The following is a 23,901-nucleotide window of genomic DNA, read 5'->3' as shown; positions in this document are numbered from 1 at the left end:
AACAGTGGTACATTAAAAGTCAATTACTAACAATACAACAACATTAAGGTTAATACAACTACAGTATGAGGATGGAATTAAGTTGACAAAGTTACTGTGAATACAAGTACTTGAGAGCAGATTGTAGTTCAAGGCCTTTACAATGATCTGGTCACAATTGCTGTTTTGATATCAGAAATTCATTGAGGGTTGTTAGAAAGCAGTAAAAGCAAGGACTATAATAGACAGTATATGAATGGGAAATTCAGAGTTTGCAATTATTTTAAAATCATAATCAAATATGGCTCCAATACTGTAATTGTTAGAAGACAATCACTGTGGTGCATATGAATTAGTATTAAAAACTAATGTGCAAATAAAGAAGATACAACCAAACGTATACTTCAAAGTTTACTCTATAATAGATATAATTTTCAATTGCAATTTAAGGAATTGCATAAAAAGAACTTGCCATAGTCGCAAGTAAATTTCAAATGCCCTTAAAAAACTTATTAATTATAGTTAGCTATCTGGCAGCCTTAGAAGACTGATTTTTCAAATGCTAAAGAATATAAAGATTGGATTTTTAAATACCCATTGTCAACTAGTGCAATTTTTATAATTAACAGTAAATCTTGGGAGGAAAACTCAGTATAATATACAGTAAATTATAAGCTTAGTTTTGCTAGTTTTATTCTCATACCACATTTAATAATCTGCACTAAAGACCTGTAAAGGCTCAAAGCCTCTTTTTTTTGTATTAGGAGTACACAGTATAAAAAATAACTGCACTGCATATAAACTTTACTATGTATACTATTTCTGGGCTTTGACTGTGCCGCCCAGTGCAGTTATTACCTTAGAAATGATGTAAAAGGAGCATTTCACTGGGCGGCACAGGTCTCTCGCCCCAGAAACAGATTTTTCCTACGTCAAAATCCCTTTTTTGTTGCCAGCAATCATTTAATTGGTAACCCTTACAACAAGCCTCATATCACCATCTTCTGGAATGCTAGATATTGTACAATAGACCTAAGTCAACTAAAAATACCATCAACGCAAACTCTGATCACGCTAATTTAAAAAGTATGTGAACATAACAAAATACTAACAAAAAATAAATAGCTGCAAAACAACATTAATTTTATTGATAAAACTTACTAGGTCTATATAATAAAAACATAAAAAAACCCAAACTAACTGGTTTTTAAGTTTACATTTCAAACACACTGTGTAAAAGTTAAATAACTGGTGTTATATATCTCTCAGTAGACATAGTAAGCTAGAACATTTGAATGACAGCAACATTCGTGATTTTAAAAACATACAAAATCCTCTTTCTCTTTATGCTATAGCCTAAAGATCAATGAAGAGTTCCACCACATTAGCAGACTGATTGATTCCATAAGAGTTGGAACAAAATAATCATGTGAATGCTATTCGTATCAGGTGGAAAAATGAGGAGATTAGTATAATTTGTAGCAAATAACAGTTATAAAATAATTAGAGAGATCCTCAAGTGGAAGATAGTTTTCTGAGAGGAAGACTTGAAATTTCTTTTCCCTACTATCGACTATTCTTTACTAATATCACAACTCTATTCTGGGGTAACGTCACACCATTCCCAGCAGCACAGCTCATGTAAATTAAAAGGTTTCTACATTGTACAGAGACAATTCAATATTTAAAAAATATTCCTATGAAAAACAAAATTTTTATACTAACAATACTGTTCTAACTTAATACATAACAAGATTTCTGTTAACATGAATCATTAAATAAAAATCATAATCTATAACTTCCAGAAATTGAAAGATTAAACCTTAATTAAAACAAAAAGACTCATTTCCAATGTAATCTATAAAAAAAAATGAAGAATAAAACTATTCTATCTATATATACACGGAAGAATGAATAATTTTTTGCTATATTTCTCTAATGAAAGGATCATGAGGTTCCTGAGGTAGGTTCTGCACATTTTGTGGGGGATGATGCTGCACAACTCTCTGTTGAAACCGTAGTACATTTGCTGGGTACACAACTGGTGGCAGGTTCTATCAAAGAAAAATATATGAAAACATATATACAAAACGTGCAGCTCCTCGTAGTTCATGCAAATTGCGTTTTTCGACTCGGGTAAGCTAACTTTCAACTGCATAACAATAATGTCAAGATGACTGCAGCTGATAAAATCTATTAAAGATGTCTTAAAGATGACGAGTTTATGGATACAGTATGTTCAGTTATTACCAATATCCATTTAAAAGCTTTATAAAGTTCTGTAAAATATATGTTAAGAAAGAGGTTAACACTGATTAATAATTACAAAATAAAAGAGAAGATATACTAATTCACATTTACAAAATCATTCTATTGAGGGGCAATCTGAAAGCTAGTACAGTACTGTATTTCTTATTGGTGCAATTCTCATACATGGTCATAAGTAAATGGAAATTAATCATTTAGACAAGCAATAGCTGGGCTTAGAATTTTTAACCTTTACAGTAAGTAAAAGAATAGATTATATCTATCAAAACACTAATAAAAACAGCTACTGTATTTTACTTTCCTATGTAAATTTTATATATTGCTTATCCTGATCTGTAAAGCTCTACCTAACGTACAAAGACATATAAACTAGAAAAAAAAAATTGGTATTATCAAAATTAAAAGGAAACCAGGAAACGGTATATAACTTACTAAAAGTAATGACTACGTACCTCCTGCTGCTGATGGTCTTGCCTCACATTTCGTATAATTTCATTGAACTCATTAATCTGTTCCAACAAAACCCTCCGGTCTTCACCAACTTCCCTAGCATCAGGCTGATGTCGTACATGATGATGGTAATGATGATGATGATGGTGATGATAGTCATTCCTTCCAGGATTTATAACAAGATGTATGGGTGGAATGGCTGGATGTTGGTGGGCTGGCTGTGGAGGTTGGTGAGGATCCATTGGTATTTGCTGTATAACCTGAGGATGGTGGTGATGAGCTTGAGGTGGGACACGTTGGTGGTGATGCGCAAGTGGTGGTGGTGGGGCAAAGATGGCGCCGTATCTAGGAATAATTTGATGATGATTTCTTTGATGAGCTGGAGGAGGAATAAAACCTGGAACATTTGTGTTAGGCCAGTGCTCCAAGTGCTTAGGAACCTAAAAAACAAATTAGAATATATATTAATATTATAGAATACGCATAAATAAAAACTATATATCAAAATATATACATAATTAAATGACTGCATGTATATATATAACTTTTATTATCAGAAAGTTTGAGATGCATAAATAATCTTCGTCATTTATTATTTGAAAAAAAAAATACCTAGTCACAACTCCAAATTATAATACTGTAATGTATACTGTACTAGTTTTTATACTTTTCCACAACTTAAAAAACCTATTAAATTTAGATCTATAACTAGTTCTACAATATGTTTTAATTATAAAAAAATATAAATAATATGCTTAACTGAATTTTAAAAATGAGAAAAAATTCTACATCTGATTATTACAGAATCTTTAAAATTCAAAGTGTTTTGTGAAGAACTCCATAAAAAACTTGTTTGGAAGCATTGTATACAACTAATTGACAGATCTATACCAGAGTGCTGAAAAACAGAAGTCAACATGTACGGGTGCTCTTTTAGGGTTGAAACAAGTTTCTTTAGCATAATGGGCACAAAGGAACCTAATTAGCCTATGTTGTCTAGCAAAGCACTCGTGATAAAGAAGCTCGTAGATTTGTACTACTTCAAAAAGGATGACCCTTCATGTTGATAAAGGGATTTACCAGGGCATCTCATGAAAACAATAAAGAACCACCTGTGCCAAAAAGACAGCAGAGAAATTCCAAGCTTACCAAGAAAATTGACCTTACTACTTGAGGACTTATTTTCAAAGGACGCTCATCAGTGGCAGAAGCAAGGGGCAGTGATAATGCCTGGAGACAGACCATACACTGTATACATATGATCAGCATCCAAGCTCTATCTCCACCTAAGCTCAGACCAGGAAGGACCAGGCAATAGCTGCTGATGACTCAGCAGGTAGACCTATAGGCTCCTCCAAACCCCCATCCTTATCTGATAAGGATGGTGAGGTTGCAGACACTAAGAAAAACTATCAAGTTTGTGTAGGACCCAAACCCCAATCTGGCAATCGCCAGGCAAGGAAGGAAATAACCAGGAAAGACCTGACAAAGGCAGAAGATTCTGAAACCCACCGTCTGCAGTTGGAAATGAACTACGAGGGGCTTTCAGGTGCTGTTTGATAAACTGAATTTGTTGGAAGACTATCCCCAACAGAGCAAATGGAGGAAAGCATACCAGATGAAATTTCCCCCATTTTGTTGTCTGAAGTCCATTATTCAATTCTGAGGATACAGACCTCCTAAGCAAAATAATCTAGGGAGAATGTGTATAAGGTTACAATGCGCCATTCAAGAAATCTCCATAAATGTTAACAGACTGGAGGATATAAGGATTCGTACAAGGAAAAAAGGATCAGTCTGCTGTGCTGAGTCAAAAGGAAATTCAGTTACTATGCTATGAATGTAGGTGTAAGTGTGAAGTATCTTACTCCTATAAAAAAAAGAAGCTTTTGAGCAGGTGGGAATAGTATTAATAACTTGGTACCTCCCTGTATGCTTACAAGAAACAGTTAGCTATTGACTTGCCTAGTGAAGCAGTAATATCTTTCCTACCACCAGGTCTTCTGTTAGGATTAAGCCCGATTCACACCAACAGCGAAGCTATGCTACACATGCACATACACTTCCAGAAAACCTTTGAGCTCTAGAAAAGGAAGATAACACCGTCTTTGCCCAAACTGAATGGTCACAAATTTAAGCTAGACACGTTTTGCGGAGAATTCTAGTTCTCAATCCTTACTACGCGAATTTTCACACAAAGAGCAATGCCACCAAGCTGTTTTCATATGATGCTAGAGATACGAGTCACATCACTCATTGCATCTAATACAGCAATATAAGTCTGTACTCCCTGGTCTCTTGAGGCAGAGAAAGAAAGTGTAGGAAAATTAATTATTAATGCTAACTATAGCTATACAACATGAATATTTTAATTTCTAGAGTATGTGTTCCCTGTGAACAAAAATAAAAAAACAATGCATATTAAAAGTCTAAAGGTGTTTTCGTTGGTATTAGGAAATATAAGCTGAATAAATACTTAGCATCCATTAAAGATGTTGAAATTACATATCAAAGCTAACTCAGAAAAAATAAAAATACAGAAGTTATTTTAACTGTAGATTATATGAATGGAATTTGGTTCAAATACAAATTACGGCTTTGATAAACAATAAAAATATTCAAATTTATATAAAACAATCTTTTATTATGATACATTGATAAAATCATATGCATGAAGAGGTGAAATCAGGTTACCAGATAATCACTTTCATAGGTAACATTGTATTCTTCAAGTTCTGAGATATTTGTACACATGTGAATAAAATTGTAAATACCATGGATTTATTGTAAAGCTTAATAAGTGTTTTATTTGCTTACTAAAAGAATGAAGAAGATTCTATTCATTGGAACTTGATGAATCTCTAGCAAGGTGCACATCAAATTATATATATATATATACAGTGGAACCTCTACATACGATTGCCTTTACATTTGATTGCTCCAACATCTGAAGTAAAATTCAATCAAATTTTCGCCTCGACACCCTAAGTCATGCTCCAACATCCGATGTAGACCATCCGCGCAGAATTTTCTCGAAGCGTTGGTCGTAGTTTCTTGTTTACGCCGGTAGACGGCAGTACGTCGCAGGGACGTCATTGAGCTTCGCGCCGGTCAATTCTCTGTTCTCGTGCATATCGTGTGGTTGTCCTCTGTTCGGTCCGTTATTAACAGTGCTTATTATCTTCCTTTTCTCACGTTTCATTTTTTATTTTACGTATAATCATGGGACCTAAGAAGCTTAGTTTCGGTACAGGTATTAGTAGTGGTGAGAAAAGGAAGAAGGCAATGCTTTCATTAGAATTGAAGCAAGAAATTATAGAAAACCATGAGCACGGTGTGTGTGTAAGTGATCTGGCTAAACAATATGGCCGGAATATGTCTAAGATCCTGAGGATCATCAAACAGAAGGCAGCCATTAAGGCAGTCAAACCATCGAAGGGGATCACCATTATTTTAAAACGTCGCAGCCCTACCCTGAAAGAGATGGAATGCCTTTTGTTGATATGGATAAAGGACAAAGAGATTGTTGGCAATACGATCACTGAAACGATCATTTGTGAGAAGGCCAGTGCTATCTATTGTGACTTAAAGGCGGCGGGTTCTAGGGGTGACGCGGGGGAGAGTTCAACCGATCCTACGATGGAGGAATTCAAGGCATCTCGCGGTTGGTTCGAGAAATTTTAGAGACGGATCGGGATTCATTCAGTTGTTCAGCACGGAGAGGTTTCAAGTTCGGACACAAAGGCTGCTAACAATTTTGTTAAGAAGTTCGAAAAGATCGTGGAGGATGAAGGCTACATAGAGCGGCAAGTTTTCAGTTGTGATGAAATCGGTCTGTTTTGGAAAAAGATGCCTAGTCGAACATACATCACCGCCGAAGAGAAGAAAACGCCTGGACATAAGCCTATGAAGGATCGGTTGACTCTTGCCCTATGTGCCAACGCCAGAGGGGACTGCAAAATAAAGCCATTATTGATTTATCATTCCGAAAACCCCAGGGCATTTAAGGCACCTAAGTCAATAAGTACATGCTGCATGTTTTCTGCTGAGCTAATTCTAAGGTTTGGGTTACTAGGCATTTCTTTGTTGAATGGGTAAACCAAGTTTTTGGCCCTTCTGTCAAGAAATACCTTCAGGAGAGGAATTTGCCTTTAAAGTGCTTGCTTTGCTTGGATAATGCTCCTGCTCACCCCCCAGGACTCGAAGATGATACCATCAACCAGTTCAAGTTCATCAGTGTTGTATCTTCCACCAAACACCACCCCTATCCTCCAGCCCATGGACCAGCAAGTCATCTCTAATTTTAAGAAGCTCTACATCAAGCACTTATTTAAGCAGTGCTTTAATGTCACGCAAAGCACCAACTTAACTTTGCGTGAATTTTGGAGGAGCCATTTCAATATTGTGCGCTGCTTGAAGATCATAGATCAGGCTTAGGAGGGAGTAACTCAACGGACACTGAATCCAGCTTGGAAGAAGCTTTGGCCTGATGCTGTTTCTCCCAGAGATTTTGAAGGTTTTGGCCCCGAGCCTGAATCTGTGTTTGCCGTAGAGGAAGACGTAGAAGAGATTGTATCCCTTGGCAAGTCCATGGGTCTGGAGGTCGATGAAGATGACATCACTGAACTTGTCGAGGAGCATCATGAAGAGCTCACCACTGAGGAACTCAAGGAGCTGCATGCCATGCAGAATGATGAGGTCCAAGCGCAAATGAGTGAGTCGGAGGACATAGAGGAGGTAGAGCACATCTTAAGTTCGGCTGAAATAAAAGATATATTAGCACATCATCAACACGTGGTTGATTTCATTGATGAGGATCATCCACAGAAACTTCAGGTTTCCCGTGTAATTCGCAATTCGATGATGTCTGCTTAACCCACTTCAGAAAAATTCTGAAAACTCTTATCAAGCAACTTCCTCACGATAGTTTCTTTAAAAGATCTACGAAGCAGTCTAGTGATCATGATGAAGAGCAAGAAAGTGAAGCAAAGAAAACTAAGATTGAATTGAGTGAAGGTGATAATAATTAAAAATCAAAAAGAAAATGAAAATGTAGACAAATATATATATATATAAAAAAAAAAATAAACGTCGAGGTTGTCCCAAGGGTGCTGGAAGGCGTCCTCGAACGCCGCTTCTGGGTCTGGCACCGGAGAACAAAACACGGGGAGCTGTGTGTTCAGTCTCGTTGCAAAGAGGTCTAACACTGGCGAGCCCCATTTCTGAATGAGGGTCTTGGCCACTTCCGGGTGCAAGGACCACTCGGATCCTATCACTTGACCCATTCAGCTGAGGCCGTCGGCCAGGACGTTCCTCTTCCCTGGAATGAACCTTGCTGAGATCCTGATCTATTCCCCTTCGGCCCATTCCAGCAGTTCCATCGTGAGGCTGCACAACCCCTTTGATTTTAGTCCTCCTTGTTTCTTTATGTAGGCCACCACCGTGGAGTTGTCGCACATCAATGCCACGGTGTTTCCCCGGAGCTGATGGACGAACTCCAGCCACACTCTTCGCACTGCCATCATCTCTAGCACGTTTATGTGCCAGTTTTTCTCTACGTCCGTCCAACTTCCTCTTGCTGTCTTGTCGAGGAGATGGGCACCCTACCCCTCCTTGGATGCGTCCGTGAACAGAAGCATCTCCGGAGGGTCGGCTGCAAAGGGCATTCCCTTGAGGGTGTTCGATCTAGCGAGCCACCACTCAAGGACTTCCTTCGTCTCTGGGAACACCGGGACCACCTTGTGGGGGGAGTCTATCTGGTTCCAGATCTCCTTCAGGTTCCATTGTACTCCCCTGAGTTTGAGCCTCCCCTGGCGGACTAGCTTCTCTAACGACACGAGATGGCCTATCAGTCTTTGCCAGTCCTTGGCTCTCCTGGGCTGGTCCGATAGGAAGGGACAGAGGATCTGGTCCAAGTTGTCCAGTCTCTCCGCGGAAGGGAAAGCTCTTGCCAACCGGGAGTCCAGGACCACTAAGAGGTAGTTCATCCTGGTGGAGGGTATCAGTTGGGACTTCTCTAGGTTGATGATACCCAGGACGTTGCAGAACCGCATGAGTTTCGCGCCTTGCTCCCTCAGTACTTCCCCTGAGGCTGAAAGCAACAACCAGTCGTCCAGGTACCAAATCAGGCGGATGCCCTGTTCGTGTGCCCAGGCTGAGACTGTTGTGAAGACCCTCGTGAAGACCTGAGGGGCTGTGGACAAACCGAAGCAGAGGGTCTTGAACTGCAACGCTTGGGTACCCCATTTTACCCTTAGGTACTTCCTGCTGGAGGGGTGAACAGGGATTTGGAAGTATGCGTCCTTGAGGTCGATGGACATCAAGAAGTCCCCCTCCCTCAAGGCCGCTAGGACCGACTTCGTAGTGTCCATCTTGAAGTCGGTCTTGCACACGAACCTGTTGAGGGCTGAGAGGTCTAATGACTGGTCTCCAGCCCCCTGTCGCTTTCTCCACCAGGAAGAGTCTGCTGTAGAACCCTGAACCTGTGTTCTTGACTGGCTCTATTGCCCCTTTCACCAGCATCACAGAGACCTCTTCTTGTAGGGCCATCCTTCTCAAGGGGTCTTTGGGTGCCAGCCACTCTGCCTGCTGATCTGGTATTAGAGGTGGGGGGTCCGCCAGAAAGGGCAACCTGTACCATGCTCAACGTCATACTTCTCCATAAGGGAGGCAAGCTTAGTCTGCATGTCCTGCAGGACAACCCATTTAGGATCAACGGGAGTCGGAACGGGCCGAGGCGACGGTAACGTCTGTGTTGGCAAAACATTGCCTTTACCGCGACCCTCGGACCCCGTGTTACGCTTGCGTTTAATAGGCGAAACAGTCTTCCGACGACTGCAAAGGGTCAGAGCTGTCCCAATGGCCACAGCCAGGACGCTGGACCTGTCCTGAAGGGACTGACTTTCGCTTCAAGGGTCTAGAAACCTTGCGCCAAGGTTTCTTTTGCGTAAAGTCTTCGGATGACGAGGAGAACACAGTCTCACCCGTCTTATGGTAAGAGCGATCTTGACGAGAAACGTCCGATACCAAAGAGGGAACGTCTGTACGTTGGTTAAAGCCTCTCGTCCCCTTAAGTCCTACGACATTACTTCTCCCTGGTGCAGGGGAGCCTGAAAGAGGTCTTGGACTAGGGGAGCGACAAGCACGAACAAACGAACCCTCCGCAACACAGAACATGTTTTTTGCACTTACTTCACTGATATCGTATTTTTCAATAATTTCACATTAGGCATGAATAAAACTGATTTCTACCTGAAGCACGCAATTCTCCCTTACATCAAAAGGTTATAGCCTAATTGCGAAATTGAGTCGTATAATGTAAGCACATTAGTACAAAATGAAACACACATGCAAAAATCAGTAAACATATATATCGAATAAAACGGAAATATATAAAGTTAAAAAGGATCAGTGACTGGGGAGGAGACTAAACACTAGTTCACTAAAGACTACGTTTTCAATCTCTCACCGTACAGTGCCTTGGGACGAGAATAAAAACCAAAAACGTTTTATCCTCTCTCCCCGTACAGAGACTTGGGACGAGAGTAAAAAACTGAATCGAGAACAACGTTACTCGCTCCCAAACTCCTTGTACAGAGACTTGGGACGAGAATAAAGATCGGATCGTTCTCTCTTTCTCTCTCTCTCTCTCTCTTGTCACACACAAGAGAATTGCTCACTCACCCTTCGTCAATAAACAGGTTATTTGACCAAAGGACAAAACTGAAAGGACTAAGAAAATGAAAATTAACAAGTTCCTTTAAATTAGTATCTAAAACACTTCAGTTTGAAGAAGAATGAACAAAACGTCAAAATCGATTTACTCTTTCTGCAAAGTGAAACCGTGATTCTCTCTTTCTCTATCGTAACGATAGAGCGCAAACCGCGTAGCATAAAAAAACCAAACGTTAGTTCATCTTTGAAAAAACAGCACGAAGACTATTCAAAGAATATATTTCTTAAAATATTTTCTAAAAAATATTCATTTCATAACTCTTACAGAGCAATTGATTTAAACTTAACAAAAATAAAAGTTGAATGGGCTCAACGTTGTTTAACTTCGTCTTCCAAGTTAGGACCGCCTACAAGGAATAGGTAACGGCCGCATATAAACAAAACATAAAATTTATCTTGATGTTTAGTATACATGGAAAACTAATCGAAGAGGCCTAATAAAGGCGGGTGAGATATAAAATATATAGAGGAAAATCTATAAATATCAACAATAATTTATAACGTGATAAAATAATTACTAAAAGCCTTAAACACACTTCCGTACATTGAGGGAAGGGTCGGCCATCTTTACTCAATGGAAAAACCAGAGATAAAAAAAAAAGCAAGGGCAAAACACTTTTCCTCTCCTTTCAAAAGCATTTCTTTTGAAGATAGTATTGAATAATCCAACACAGCGAAAGCAATAAAACCAAAACCAAGTACTTCACCAATTCGGTAGAAAACTCGAGGTCATAAAGCGAGTGGAACCAACTTGTCGACAAGACCGACAGAGAAGAACTGGAGCTGTTTACAAGTATATGCGGTATCTGGCCGATAGTCGGCGCTGGTGGGCACACCCGCAACCTTCATGGCGATCGCTCGCGAGTTTTTGGAATCTGTCGAGCCGTCGGAGACGTCAGCTATTATATATTCACCGGCTAAGTTTAATATTTAAAAATAATAACTAATATCAGGAAAGTACAGAAAACTCAAGTGAATAATCCTAGCACTAAATTCATTCAAAACAACAAAAGTTATACCAAAGGTAAATCTTTAACACTTGAATTAAAATTAAAAATCTATAAAAAATGTTAAACCATTGAATGAGGATTGTGACATACAAGTTGACCTCCAATCAGGGGCTACTCCTCTGGGATGGAGTTCTTACATGGGCGATCCCCAGAGGAGAAGGTATATAAAGAATCTTTTCTTTGGTTAAACATCAAAAGCTCACGCTTTGTAGTTATAAGCACAGTAACATGGAGGTACGAATTATCAAAATAATGTAAAATTTACATGGTTAGTTCATACCATAGTTGTATTATATCCTAATACAGTACAGTATCTAGAAAAATCAGTCCTTTTACTAAGCTTTGGCTCAATTCAACAGGATAGTTCCTAATTTTTATGTACTACAGTGCACCCTCGTTTATCGCGGTAGATAGGTTCCAGACGCGGGCGCGATAGGTGAAAATCCGCGAAGTATTGACACCATATTTACCTATTTATTTAACATGTATATTCGGACTTTTAAAACCTTCCCTTGTACGTAGTACTGTTAACAAACTACCCTTTAATGTACAGAACACTTAATGCATGTACTACAGTACCCTAAACTAAAACAGGCACAAATATTAAAGGCGATTTTATATCATGCGTTTCCTAAACACCTAAAAAGCACGATAAAAAATGGCAACCAATGTTTTGTTTACGTTTATCTCTGATCATAATGAAGAAACAAACTCATTTAGTGTACTGTACACATATATGTATACTGTAGGTTAGTTTTTGCATCGATTATATTGATGTATACAGTATGTTGATTTTGTTATTACCAATGTTTTACTTAATTTTCCTTAGGACTTCCAATGAAATGTTTTTCTTTATGACGCCACCTGAAACGACGGCGTCATAAAGTACGCTCAGGAAACAACCACGCTCAGAACAAAGAAGGCATTTAACGTGCATGATGAAAGTGATAAATAATGATATTTACAGTAAAAGCATTTACAAAATATGTTATTACAAATATTATTTACCGTATCTATATAAAATCATACAGTACATACTGTACGTAGCAAAGCAGGAAAACAATTTACGAGAGAGAGAGAGAGAGAGAGAGAGAGAGAGAGAGAGAGAGAGAGAGAGAGAGAGAGATTGTTTTACATACGTAAATGTAAATTTTAAACAAAAAAAATATGATAGGCTTTTAAAACCTTCCCTTTAACTTAATGCATACAGTACTAAACTATAAAACAGACACAAATATTAAAATGTTTAAGTAAAAAATAAAGATTGTTACTGTACTCACCACGAAAGAAGTTCAAGAAAAACTTGAATGATGATGGCGATGAATTTGCTGCACAGTAGAAATGATGATGATGAAGCTGATGATGTCTTCTACTTTGCAGCCAATAATAGTATTTTACGTCTCTTCAGACGGAGGTGTCTTTTCCTGGGACACCTCTTCAACTTCTTCCTGAGACACTTCTTCAATTTCTTCTGAGGGCATTGTGATCGGAAGTTGCTGCCGCTGCTTCTTCTTTCGCAAGAGCATCCTGTAGGGAGCCATGTGTTCATCGATCTTGGTGCAGAATTGTACAGAACGAACCATATCCTCGTCCCACTCTTGCGACATTTCTTTCACCTCATTCGCAAGCTTGCAGAGCTTGGCAAGCCGTTCTAATTTTAAGACCGTTTCTTCGACATTTTCTTGGAACTCTTCCTGTGTTTCACTGTCTTCACTGCCCGATTTCGTCAGGTCTTCGAGGTCTGCGGCCGCGTAACTTCTACTGTCTTTTAACATAGTATCGAGAAGCGTCACCTTCTCAGCAATCGTCATCATCTTTCGGTGCTGTTTAGGCTCACTACCAGCCTTAGTAGAAGCAGAAGGCTTGGGAGGCATTGTACAGTAGGGTTTAACAGAAAGTTCAACTTAAAACAGTCGCACACAGCACAGATTAAACTTCACAAAGTTAAGAACGTCTACTCAGCAATACGCGGAAAGAGAAAGTGAACGATGCAGCCCCGCGAGAACTGTGATGTTGCGGGTAGAAGATGCGGGCAAAACACCAATCACAGGCTAGATAACAAAACTTGAGTTTTGATTCGTCATCTATCAGCGCTTGAACCAATCACAACCCGTCTTACAGTACATGGTGCGTTGGTTACTCATAGAAGATGCCCCGCGCATACTGAACGTACGTAGATTAAGTACAATACCGTAATAATAATAAATAATGATAATAATACTGTACAGTAATAATAATAATAATGATTAATAATAATAACAATAATAATTTTATTAACAACAACAACAATAATAATAATAATAACAATAATAATAAAATTTACGTACGTACGCTATTTTACGCCTCTCTCTCTCTCTCTCTCTCTCTCTCTTTCTCTCTCTCTCTCTCGTACGCTTACAGTACTTATTCGAAATGTGATTTTTGCAACAAAGAATATTATTGGATGCAGTACTGTACTACGTACGTATACATACAAAAGATTCATGGAAAAGAAGCACATCCATTACAGTACACACCATTCTAATATGGTATGACTGCATCTGATTTGCGTTTCATGTTCGATTTAATTTTACTACGTACTGAATTATCGTATGATCACATTCTCTTTTCGTGTTTTATTTCTTTCTGTGCTGAATTATATATCATATGTAATGCAATGAACAATCAGTAAGAGCAGATATTACTAATTACAGTATTAATGGAATTACAGGTAACAAAATATCGTATTTGGTTATCTTCAGATTTCGCGGTATTTTCGAATTTTCCGGAAAATCCGCGATATGTATATATATATGGGTTATGGGAAAACCCTGCGAAGTGGTGAATCCGCGATTGTCGAACCGCGAAGTAGCGAGGGTTCACTGTAGTGCATATGACCCGTCAAAAATGATGGCTAAATGTTTAGATAGATATGCACATGCACGCACCCACTCTCACAAGGGTATGACTACCCACTTTCACAAGGGTATGACTATCCCCTCTCACCCTTGCCAAATTATGGTATATACATATACATATTTATATACCGTATTTCCCGTGTCATAAGACACACCTATTTTCATTAAAAATGCCCCTCAAAAATTGCCCTGCATCTTAACACTAAAGCAAAAGTTGTATAGGGAAGTTAGACACCCCTCAAACACCAAGCTATTGACATACAAGCACTCAAATTCATGAGAGATAGAATATATACCTACAATTTTCATTCATATGTTATAAATTCATTTATTTTTATATTGCACTTCATTTAATGAAGTACAGTAGCAAATTATTTTTTTGGGTGGGTAATCAGCTGATGATTTGCCAACCCCCTTCTACAAGCAACATGCTAACTAGTGGTCTTGTAGCAGAGGACACTGTGACATATCAGTTGTTTATGCAGTATATAACTTTTTTTCTCATATTTTGTTATTTTGTAATAAAGCAATATATTGATAATGACTGCGTTGCCTGAGTTCTGAAATAATACAAACAGACAGTTGCCGAATACACCTTGGAAAAAACTTCTGTTAGGTGAGCGCAGTATTACCAAGTTAGCAGAAACGTAACTAGACCTAGAATCACATAAACAGTAGCAAATGTATTCCACCTTAAAGAATTTCTAGATTTCTTTAATCAATTACATTTTGTGTGAAAATTTTTTGGCTATATCAAGAATTTTGGAAATATTACTAGATTTTACTTCTTTAATAAAATTTTATGAAGAACCTTTGGCAACACTGGTTTCATGTAAACAACACTTGCAACACCAAACACCATGACTAAACGTGTAGTTGTGGTGGAAACTACAACAGGTTTAGTGGTTTCTTATGTGAATATGTAATAAAATTGGGATAATCGGCATATAGCTAAATAATATTAACTTGAACATTTCATAATACACCCAAAATAAGGAAGTTACTGTGCCAGACAATAATCACACTAGATTCGCTAACCAGGGATTTCTGATAAGTTTTTAAAATCCTCAATTTTTTTTTCTAAAAATGCCTTGCTAATAAGACACTTGTAGCGTCTTATGACACGGGAAATACGGTATATAGCCAGACACTTGCTCTTTATAGTATAAGGAAGATTAAAAAACTATTTAAAATTTAGCTAACATAATAACTATACCTCAGGCAAGTCTTTCGTAGGATCATGCTTCAATTCAATGCCCGGGTCCAACTCATCTTTAAGTTTCTTTGCTGCATCCCTTACTTCTTCAGCATGTATCTTCTCTGAGTTACTCCACAGTGGACACCTGAAAAATATAAATTTTAGGCAATTCCACAAAAATTCATCTCAAATCAAAATTAAAAAAGAATGTTACATACTTTATAAACAAAGTATTGCCTGCCAAGTAAAGCATAGATTTTAAAAGCAATTTGTATTTTTCCGAGGCTCTTCAGCAGAGCTGGAACGGACGAAAGAGTAGCCCCACCTCCTATTAAAGACTTAAATTTTTACCTTTAACTCAGGAATGAGAGGGGTGGTTAAGGTATAAAGATCAAATTTAAAGGATGCAGATTTATATCAAAACATATTCCTATACATATACAAACCTTTTGTCCCTTATAACAGAGATACTCACTTATTAGTGGGTAGGAAGTCCCACTAGAATCAATGGTTGGGTCTTTTACTTCCCTGTAAAATGCCATCTCCCTGGTCCTCTAGGAGAGCAAGGGAAATTACTCCCGCGACATACTATAAGCTCATCAATAAGGATGAGTATGCCAATACTTGGTTATGTACCTGGTACTGTACTTGGTCGATGAAGGGGTATAGTGGCTACAAATGGAGAGGCTCCCCTTCTAAGACACCAACCACAGAAGATTGACCATTTAGCCTGATAGCCTGCAATAGAGGACTTCCTGAGGTATCTAGACATCCTTTTCACCACTAGTCGTAAAAAGCCTATGGGTGAGTTGTTGGATAACCTCCTGGCATGAAGTCATAGGGATGCAATTGCCTGTGGTATATCTTGGCGTGTGGTTGACGTAAAAGGTTGTGTAAGAGGATAACTCCCTCATAACCTCTGTCAGCAGCAGAAGAAGGTCCGGGTACCATTCTGTGCGTTGCCATAGCGGAGCTACTAATGTCATAGATAGGTTGGACGAAGATCTCCCTTTAAGTCTCCAGTTTAGGCAAAATGGGGGAAACGAGTAGACGTCTATGCCGATGGTACCAGCTGTGATGTATGGATCGGAGTTCTGGGGAATGAAAGTGATAGAGAGACAGAAATTGAATGTGCTTGAGATGAAGTGTCTGAGGAGTATGGCTGGTGTATCTTGAGTAGATAGGGTTAGAAGTAGTAAGGGTGAGAACAAGTGGATATGAATGTGTTGAGGTGGTTTGGCCATGTTGAGAGAATGGAAAATGGCTGTCTACTAAAGAAAGTGATGACTGGTAGAGTTAATGGGAGAAGTACAAGAGGGAAGGCCAAGGTTTGGGTGGATGGATGGAGTGAAGAAAGCTCTGGGTGATAGGAGGATAGATGTGAGAGAGGCAAGAGAGCGTGCTAGAAATAGGAATGAATGGCGAGCGATTGTGACGCAGTTTCAAATTGACACTGCTGCTTCATCCGGTCGCCTTCGATGACCGCGGAGGTAGCAGCAGTAGGGGATTCAGCGTTATGAAGCTTCATCTGTGATGGATAAAGGGGGAGGGTGGGCTGTGGCACCCTCGCAGTACCAGCCGAACTCGGTTGAGTCCCTCGTCAGGCTGGGAGGAGAGTAGAGAGGAAAGGTGCCCTTTTTTTTATTTGCTTGATGTCGGCTAACCCCCAAAATTGGGGGAAGTACCTTGGTATATGTACGTATTAAGCTTAAAGTGACAAATTTTGGAGTAATTTGTATTTTCCTTAGCATACAAACCTGTACCTCTTTAATATAGCATTGTTATTTTGGCAGAGCTGAAAACTAGTTGAAACTGAAGTTAAACAGGATTCAACTACCCACCACTAGGCAGAGGGGGTAGCGGGGATGTGTTTACCCATCGCCCCACCAGCACTGGTGACTAACCGTCACTTTTTGTTTAATTCACACAGGACTTAAGGGGTTGGTGCTGGCAGGCCAGTGTGATTAAAGAGCTACAGGTTTGTATGCTCGAGAAAATACAAATCACTCCCAAATTTGTCATTTATCCCGACACAAAATACACACCTTCCACTCCTTAATATAGCAGACTCACCTTTAGGTGGATGAAAGTCCTGTCCAACTGGCTGGAGACTGTCCCGGGATGGCCTCTAGTTCTGTATGAATCTTGAGGGATCCTTGCACCACGTTATCCTCTTTGGATGAGGGCTGAGCAATTAAATGGTGGAAGGAAAAAGATTTATTAGTGCATGATATTGAAAAGTTACAGCAAATCATTTCAAAATCATAAACCAACTGCCTCCCCCCGTTAGGAGGTTGTGATCGTAAACCCCCTACTGAATAGGTGGGGTAACAACCAAATCACGATACTCACCAGCAGAAAATCCAGGACAGCTGTGCGGAGTCCTTGGATGCTGAGCCCCAAGAGAGGGGAGGATGAAAGTAGGGAAGTAGCCAGTCACTCTCACATTCATCCTAGACTTACCCCGCGAGTAACCTCCCCCCCAATCTTCTGCTACTTGTCCCCTAAGGGAGATGAGGTGTTAGATCTCGTTGTGAGCTGCCACCACAGGACCAATTGAGAAAGTGTCTAGGCTCCTTTAGGTTACGTCGTGCAGGTAGTGGGCAGTGAACATAGTTTGGCGTTTCTACCTACCTGCAAGCAGCGTTTGCTGCATTGAGAGGTTTTTCTTAAATGCCAGAGAGGTGCTGACCCCTCTGACATCATGTGCAAGGGGGAGTATTTGGTTAAGTGACACCCTGAGCCGGGGCCTTCCGATCACCCGCCTGATCCATGAGGAGATTGAGTTCTTTGTGACGCTCCTCTTGGTTCTGCCCGTGGTCACGAAGAGAGTATTGATCTGAGGACTGGCTCTTCTCGTTCTCTTAAGATACAACCTCAGCACTCTTATGGGGCAAAGTAACAGCTAATCAGAATCGTCTGTTACAGACCGAAGGCTCTAAATCTGGAAGGAGCCGAACCTAGGATCAGCTACTCGCGGATTTTGAGTCTTAGCTACATACTCCGGAACAAAACTGAGTGACCTGGCCCCATCCCCTTGAATGGGTGATGTCGTAGGAAAAGCCGTGAAGCTCGCCGACTTTACTTGCAAAGGCCAGGGATAACAGGAAAGCCGTCTTAAGAGTCAAGTCCTTATCAAAGGCTTATCTCAGCAGTTTGTGAGGGGCTCCTTTCAGGGAACGTAGGACTTAGTCAACGTTCCACGGAGGTGGCCTGACTTTCGAATGAGGGCAAGATCGCTCAAGTTTCGAAGCAGGAGGGACAATTCGTTCGAGGAGGAAATGTTCACTCTGTTCATATCAAAGACTAGGCTTAAGGCTGAGCGAAAGCCTTTTACTGCTGCAACCGGATAGTTTTTCCTCCCTGAGATGCAGTAAAAACTCCACTCTAGTTGGGATATAGGCACTGAGAGGATGGATACCCCTCCCACAACACTAACCACAAAAGACTCCACTTCGACTGGCACACTGCAGTCGATGAGTCCCGGAGGTAACCCGACATGAGTCTAGCAACTGGCTTCAAAAAGCCTCTTAATTCGACTGCATGCTGCCATAGTGGAGTTATGAGGGTCATCATCAGGTTAAGAGATGCCCTGACTTTGTTCAGAAGCTTCCTTACTAGGCAGAAAGGGGGAGAACGCATGTTCTCCCATGGATGTTGGAAGGCGTCCTGCCCGAACGCCTATGGGTCTGGTGTTGTAGAGCAGTACACCGGAAGTTTCCGGTTGAGAGATATCGCGAACAGGTCTATCGTCAGCGAACCCCACAAAGTCAAGACTTTGTAGGCTTTATGTTGATTTAAAGACCATTCAGTGCCAACTATCTAAGTCGTCCTGCTCAGAATGTCCGCCAGCACATCCTTTTTGCCGGGGATGAAGCGAGCTGTTATGGTTACCAAGCTGTCTTCCCTCCATCTGAGGATTTCTACAGCTAGTTGGCATAGGGGCTGTGAAAAGGTACCTACATGTTTGCTTATGTGAGCTACCACCGTAGTGTTGTCCTGAAAGGAGCTGATGGAAATGGTTGATTGCCAGAAAAAAGGCTTTTGGATTTGGACCAAAGCCTGGATGCCATCAGGTGTAACAGATGAGCTCCCCACCCTTCTTTGGATGCATCCTTAAAGACCATCAAATCCTGGGGAAGAGAGAGGAGATCTATTCCCTTGAGCAGGTTGGTGTTTAACACCAACCAGCTCGGGTCTCTCTTTTGCTCAAATCCCAACGGCCCTGGTGTGTCCAGTGGGTCTGTGTGCTGAGACCAAAAGGTTTTCAGTTGCCACTGAAGTAACCAAATGTGGAGATGGCCGTGAGGAACCAACTTCTTGAGAGAAGTTAGGTGCCCTAACAACTACTGCCATCGATGTGCTGGCAGTTTGTCTCTCGCGAGGAAGTCCTGGGCTACCTCTTTCAGTCTCTTCGCTCTGTCCTTGGATGGGAAGACCTTGCCTAGTGTAGTCTCAATTCTCATCCCTAGATACACTATATCTTGGACCGGTTGCAGATGAAACTTCTCGCGATTTATCAGGATTCCCAGATCCTGACAGAAGGCCATTAGTTTTTCTCAATGAAGGAGAAGGGGTAATTGTTTACAACACCACACTCTCCATTAACTCCAAAATAATGCAATCCTGCAGTTCTCATCTTTTTGCACAGTAACTAGGTGGCTATTTAAATTCTGGGAAAGCAATAATTAGCAAGATATGTTGAGGAAGGGGGAAGAGGTTATAAAAAGAAAATAGCTTGGTTTCCTCAACAAATGACTTGGAACTGACATGTCAACATAGTCAACTAAACAGAATTCGTGATGCCAGCGTACATAAACAGAAGTTCGTGATGTCAGCGTACATTTGATATACTGTGTACAGTATTCAAAATATACTAAATTAAAAATGGATTAACTACTCAAAAGTGTCCATAAAATAAGCAATTTACAAATAGTGACACTTTTGAGTAATCACTCAATTTTTGATTAAGTATATTTTGAATATACAGTATATCAAATGTACGCTGACATCACGAACTTCTATTTATGTACGCTGGTATCACGAATTCTGTTTGGTTGACTATGCTGACATATCAGTTCCAAGTCGTTTGGTGAGGAAACCGAGCTACAGTATTTTCTTTTTATAACCCCTTGCCCCTTCCTCAACATATCTTGCTAATTATTGCTTTCCCAGAATTTAAATAACCACCTAATTACTGTGCAAAGATGAGAACTGCAGGATTTCATTATTTTGGAGTAAATGAAGAGTGTGGTGTTGTAAACAATAACTGAGAAGGGTCTCCTTCAAGTCTGCTAGAACTAGCCAATCGTCTAGGTATCGAAGAAGACGAATGCTGTTCTTGTGTGCCCACGTAGATACTAAAGTAAAGACTTGTGAACACCTGGGGTACTGTGGACAGGCCGAAACACAGCACTTTGAATTGGTATATCTGATCGCCCACAGTAAAGCGCAGGTACTTTCTTGAAGACGTATGTATTAGGATCTGGAAGTACGTGTCTTTCAGGTCCAACGAGATCATGAAGTCATTCGGTTTGACAGCCTGTCTGACCATTTGTGCCGTCTCCATTTTGATCGGAGTTTGTAGGACAAACTCGTTCAGGGCTGAGAGGTCTATTACTGGTCTCCAGCCTCCAGATGCCTATTCTAAAAGAAATAAGCGATTGTAAAAGCTTGGGGACCCTTCCAAGACTTCCTAGAGAGCGCCCTTCTCTAGCATAGTCCTGACTTTGGCACGTACGGCTCGGTCCTTTGCTGATCCCTTGGCATTGGACCTCATCACAGTTGGACTTATGAGTCAGTGGAGGGGGAGTCGATGAAAAGAACGATATATTCTTTTCTTAAAACGAAAGTCGACCACGGGTCGGCTCCGTAATTCATCCACCTCTACCATCTGCTCATAAGGCATCCCCCTACCAGTGGACTGGTCAGGGAATTGCCCCTCCCAAGCATGATTGTTCTCACCGGGATTTCTTTCCTTTACCTTTGCGTCCTCTGGGACAAGAGGAAGGCTTTGCGTCTTTCTTCTTTGGGGCGTTCTGCTTTTGGCCAGTCTGAGGATTGGGAGACTGTTGTCTCTGCCTTGGAGGAGCCTGCTGGAAGGAGCAGGAGGAGACAACCTGCTGGAGGAGTGTGTATTGGCTCACCCTTTATCAGCCCGCTACTTTCACAATGGCTTCCCCGTCAAACAAGGCAGGTCCGTTCATTGGAGCGTTGCGCACCCCGGGGCCTCTCTCTTCGGTACCTGTCTCTGGAATCTCAAGACAACTGCATCGCATCGCCTCAAGATCCAGTTGACCCATTGGTTCACCATGTTCTTCGTCTAGAATTTGAGTGTTCTCGCACCCAAGAGAAGGAAAGAGAACAGCGTTTCCCTCCTCTTAAGAATGGAGAAATCCTCTTTCTTGACGAAATACCCAATTATGCCCAGCTAATAATCTAGCCATGAAGCTGATTTCATAGCACCCTTTGCAACCCGCTCCATGTTACCGGCTCCTGCAGCAGAAAACTGAACAGGGAGAGTTGTCAGTTTCTTCAAAGGCGTCTGGGTCAACAATACAATCACTGGGTCCAGCGGTAAGGGGGAAAGATCGTCTCCGACCACCTCATAGTACTTAGTCTGCCTTACATAAGGAGGAGGAAGTAAATTAGAGGAGTTCACTGAACGAAGAGAGCGAAATTGCCAGCTACTTGGGCAAAAGCTCTCTTCACTGCCTTAACTCCCCTTCCCCAAGGTAAGGCTACCTTGGGTCTGGAGGGTCCAGGACTGTATCCTTACCCTCAGTCAGGATGTTATCAGGTTCTTCCAGGTTGTTAAACTTCCGGATGCAAGCCAGAACCTTTAGAAAGATTCAATCTGAATCTCTCTACTCCGAAGGTGTGACATTCGGGCTGGAAGAAGAAGGGAGCGCCCCGTCAGTGTTTGGAACCTTCATCGAAAGGTTCCTCCTCTCCCGAGCTAACACACATAGTAGCTCGGGGAGGGTGAGGGTCGTCAACAGAAATCCTTTTGGAAGCCGAGTATGCTCTAGGGAGAAGGCCGCTATGCCCAGGTCTTACGTTAGCAGCTGAGACTGAAGACTGTTCCCCTCGAGTCCAACGTTCATCCATAGAACACCAGTTCTTAGGTAGAGCCTTTCCTCTCTCTTGGTTGAACCTCAAATTCGTCTAAAAGAGAGGATTCCTCTCCCCTTATTGATTCCGTTGGTTTAGCATCCCTGGAACCAACACAGAGAGGGGTATCCTTCAGTCGAGATGAAGGATCTTCCCGGTCGATCCTAAGTGGCTTCCAGCTCTCTCAGCAAGAGACCAGGCGAAGGTTAGGGGATTCCGACCTTTGGGGAGAACCCAACTCTTTTTCTCTAACCAAATGAATTAGTCTCTTTGCGATTAGATGGTTCTCATCGCACCAGCCAAGGTGAGGGGGAGGGATGGGGAGAACGCCTCAACCCTCTCCTAGGTGAGTGCTCGTGGGGTAGACAAACGCGAGGTGAATGACCATGACGAGAGGTTGGTTGGCGAGGCGAGCCAGCACACTCGCTCACCTCCACCCTCTCCTCAACCCCACGATAGCGATCACTTGAGCGCATAAGAATTTCAGTCACTTGACGAGAATCAGGTTTCCTCGCTTCCAACGGATAAGCTCTCCTATCCTATCCTTCTCACTAGAACGAAAGGTATGCGACAATGCATAAAGCTTCTCCGCCTTCGGCAACGGTACAAAATCTTGTCCGAGAGCGTCAAGAAGCGGAGCTCTCTTGCTCACCGGTTCTCCTGCAGAATTACCTCTCTGACAGAGCTCGTAAAAGAATGATCTTGTGATACGCTGAGCATTTCACTGTGCCCTGCGGGCATCATGATGAGCTGGGGGGGGGGGGGCAGATGAAAACCTCCTCCTTCCTTCATCATCCAGCTCCGAAAAGCTGTGCTCCAATGGGCTGGAGCGTGGTATATACGAGTCCAACACCATTCGGTGGTATCCTCGTGGAGGAGACCACTCAGGAAATCTTTCCTCTCACAAGCGTAAGGAACAATCCTCACCTCTCTCTCCTGATGGCGCATCGCCTCGCCAACGAGGGAGCTGCCGCTCATGAGAGAGGGTCGGAGAAGATCTCTCCTCCCGCAAACGAGAAGATCGATCGACTCCTCCTTCTGATGGCGCATCGCCTCGCGAACGAGGGAGCTGCAGCTCAGAAGGCTGTGTCGCTTTGTCTTTCCTTGGAAGGTAAGACTGCGCAACACTGGAAGGAGGACCTTCCGGTTGTTCAAGTTGCTTCTACTTCCATTGGGCAAGCCCGGAAAGAGGATCAACTCCCTGCACAACCTCTGGAACAAAGCCGAAGCTTGTTCCTGAGACCTGAGGGTC

General features: G+C 41.4%; 1 protein-coding gene across 1 annotated transcript in view; it reads right to left on the bottom strand.

Moving 5' to 3' along the window:
- Nucleotides 1-914: 914 nt before the first annotated feature.
- The window catches only part of LOC137649151 (uncharacterized), a 147,297-nt gene continuing 124,310 nt past the window's right edge, over nt 915-23,901 (bottom strand). The window contains exons 10-12 of the mRNA XM_068382158.1: nt 15,555-15,681; nt 2,700-3,137; nt 915-2,033 (exon numbers count right to left, since the gene is read on the bottom strand). Of these exons, the coding sequence (XP_068238259.1) occupies nt 1,905-2,033; nt 2,700-3,137; nt 15,555-15,681 (694 nt within the window). The 3' untranslated portion in view covers nt 915-1,904. The remainder of the gene's footprint in view (nt 2,034-2,699; nt 3,138-15,554; nt 15,682-23,901) is intronic.

The sequence above is a fragment of the Palaemon carinicauda genome, chromosome 1 (genome assembly GCF_036898095.1).
Source record: "Palaemon carinicauda isolate YSFRI2023 chromosome 1, ASM3689809v2, whole genome shotgun sequence".
In the NCBI taxonomy this organism is placed as follows: domain Eukaryota; kingdom Metazoa; phylum Arthropoda; class Malacostraca; order Decapoda; family Palaemonidae; genus Palaemon; species Palaemon carinicauda.
The sequence above is the reverse complement of the archived record's forward strand: the minus strand, read 5'-3'. Positions and strand labels throughout refer to the sequence as shown.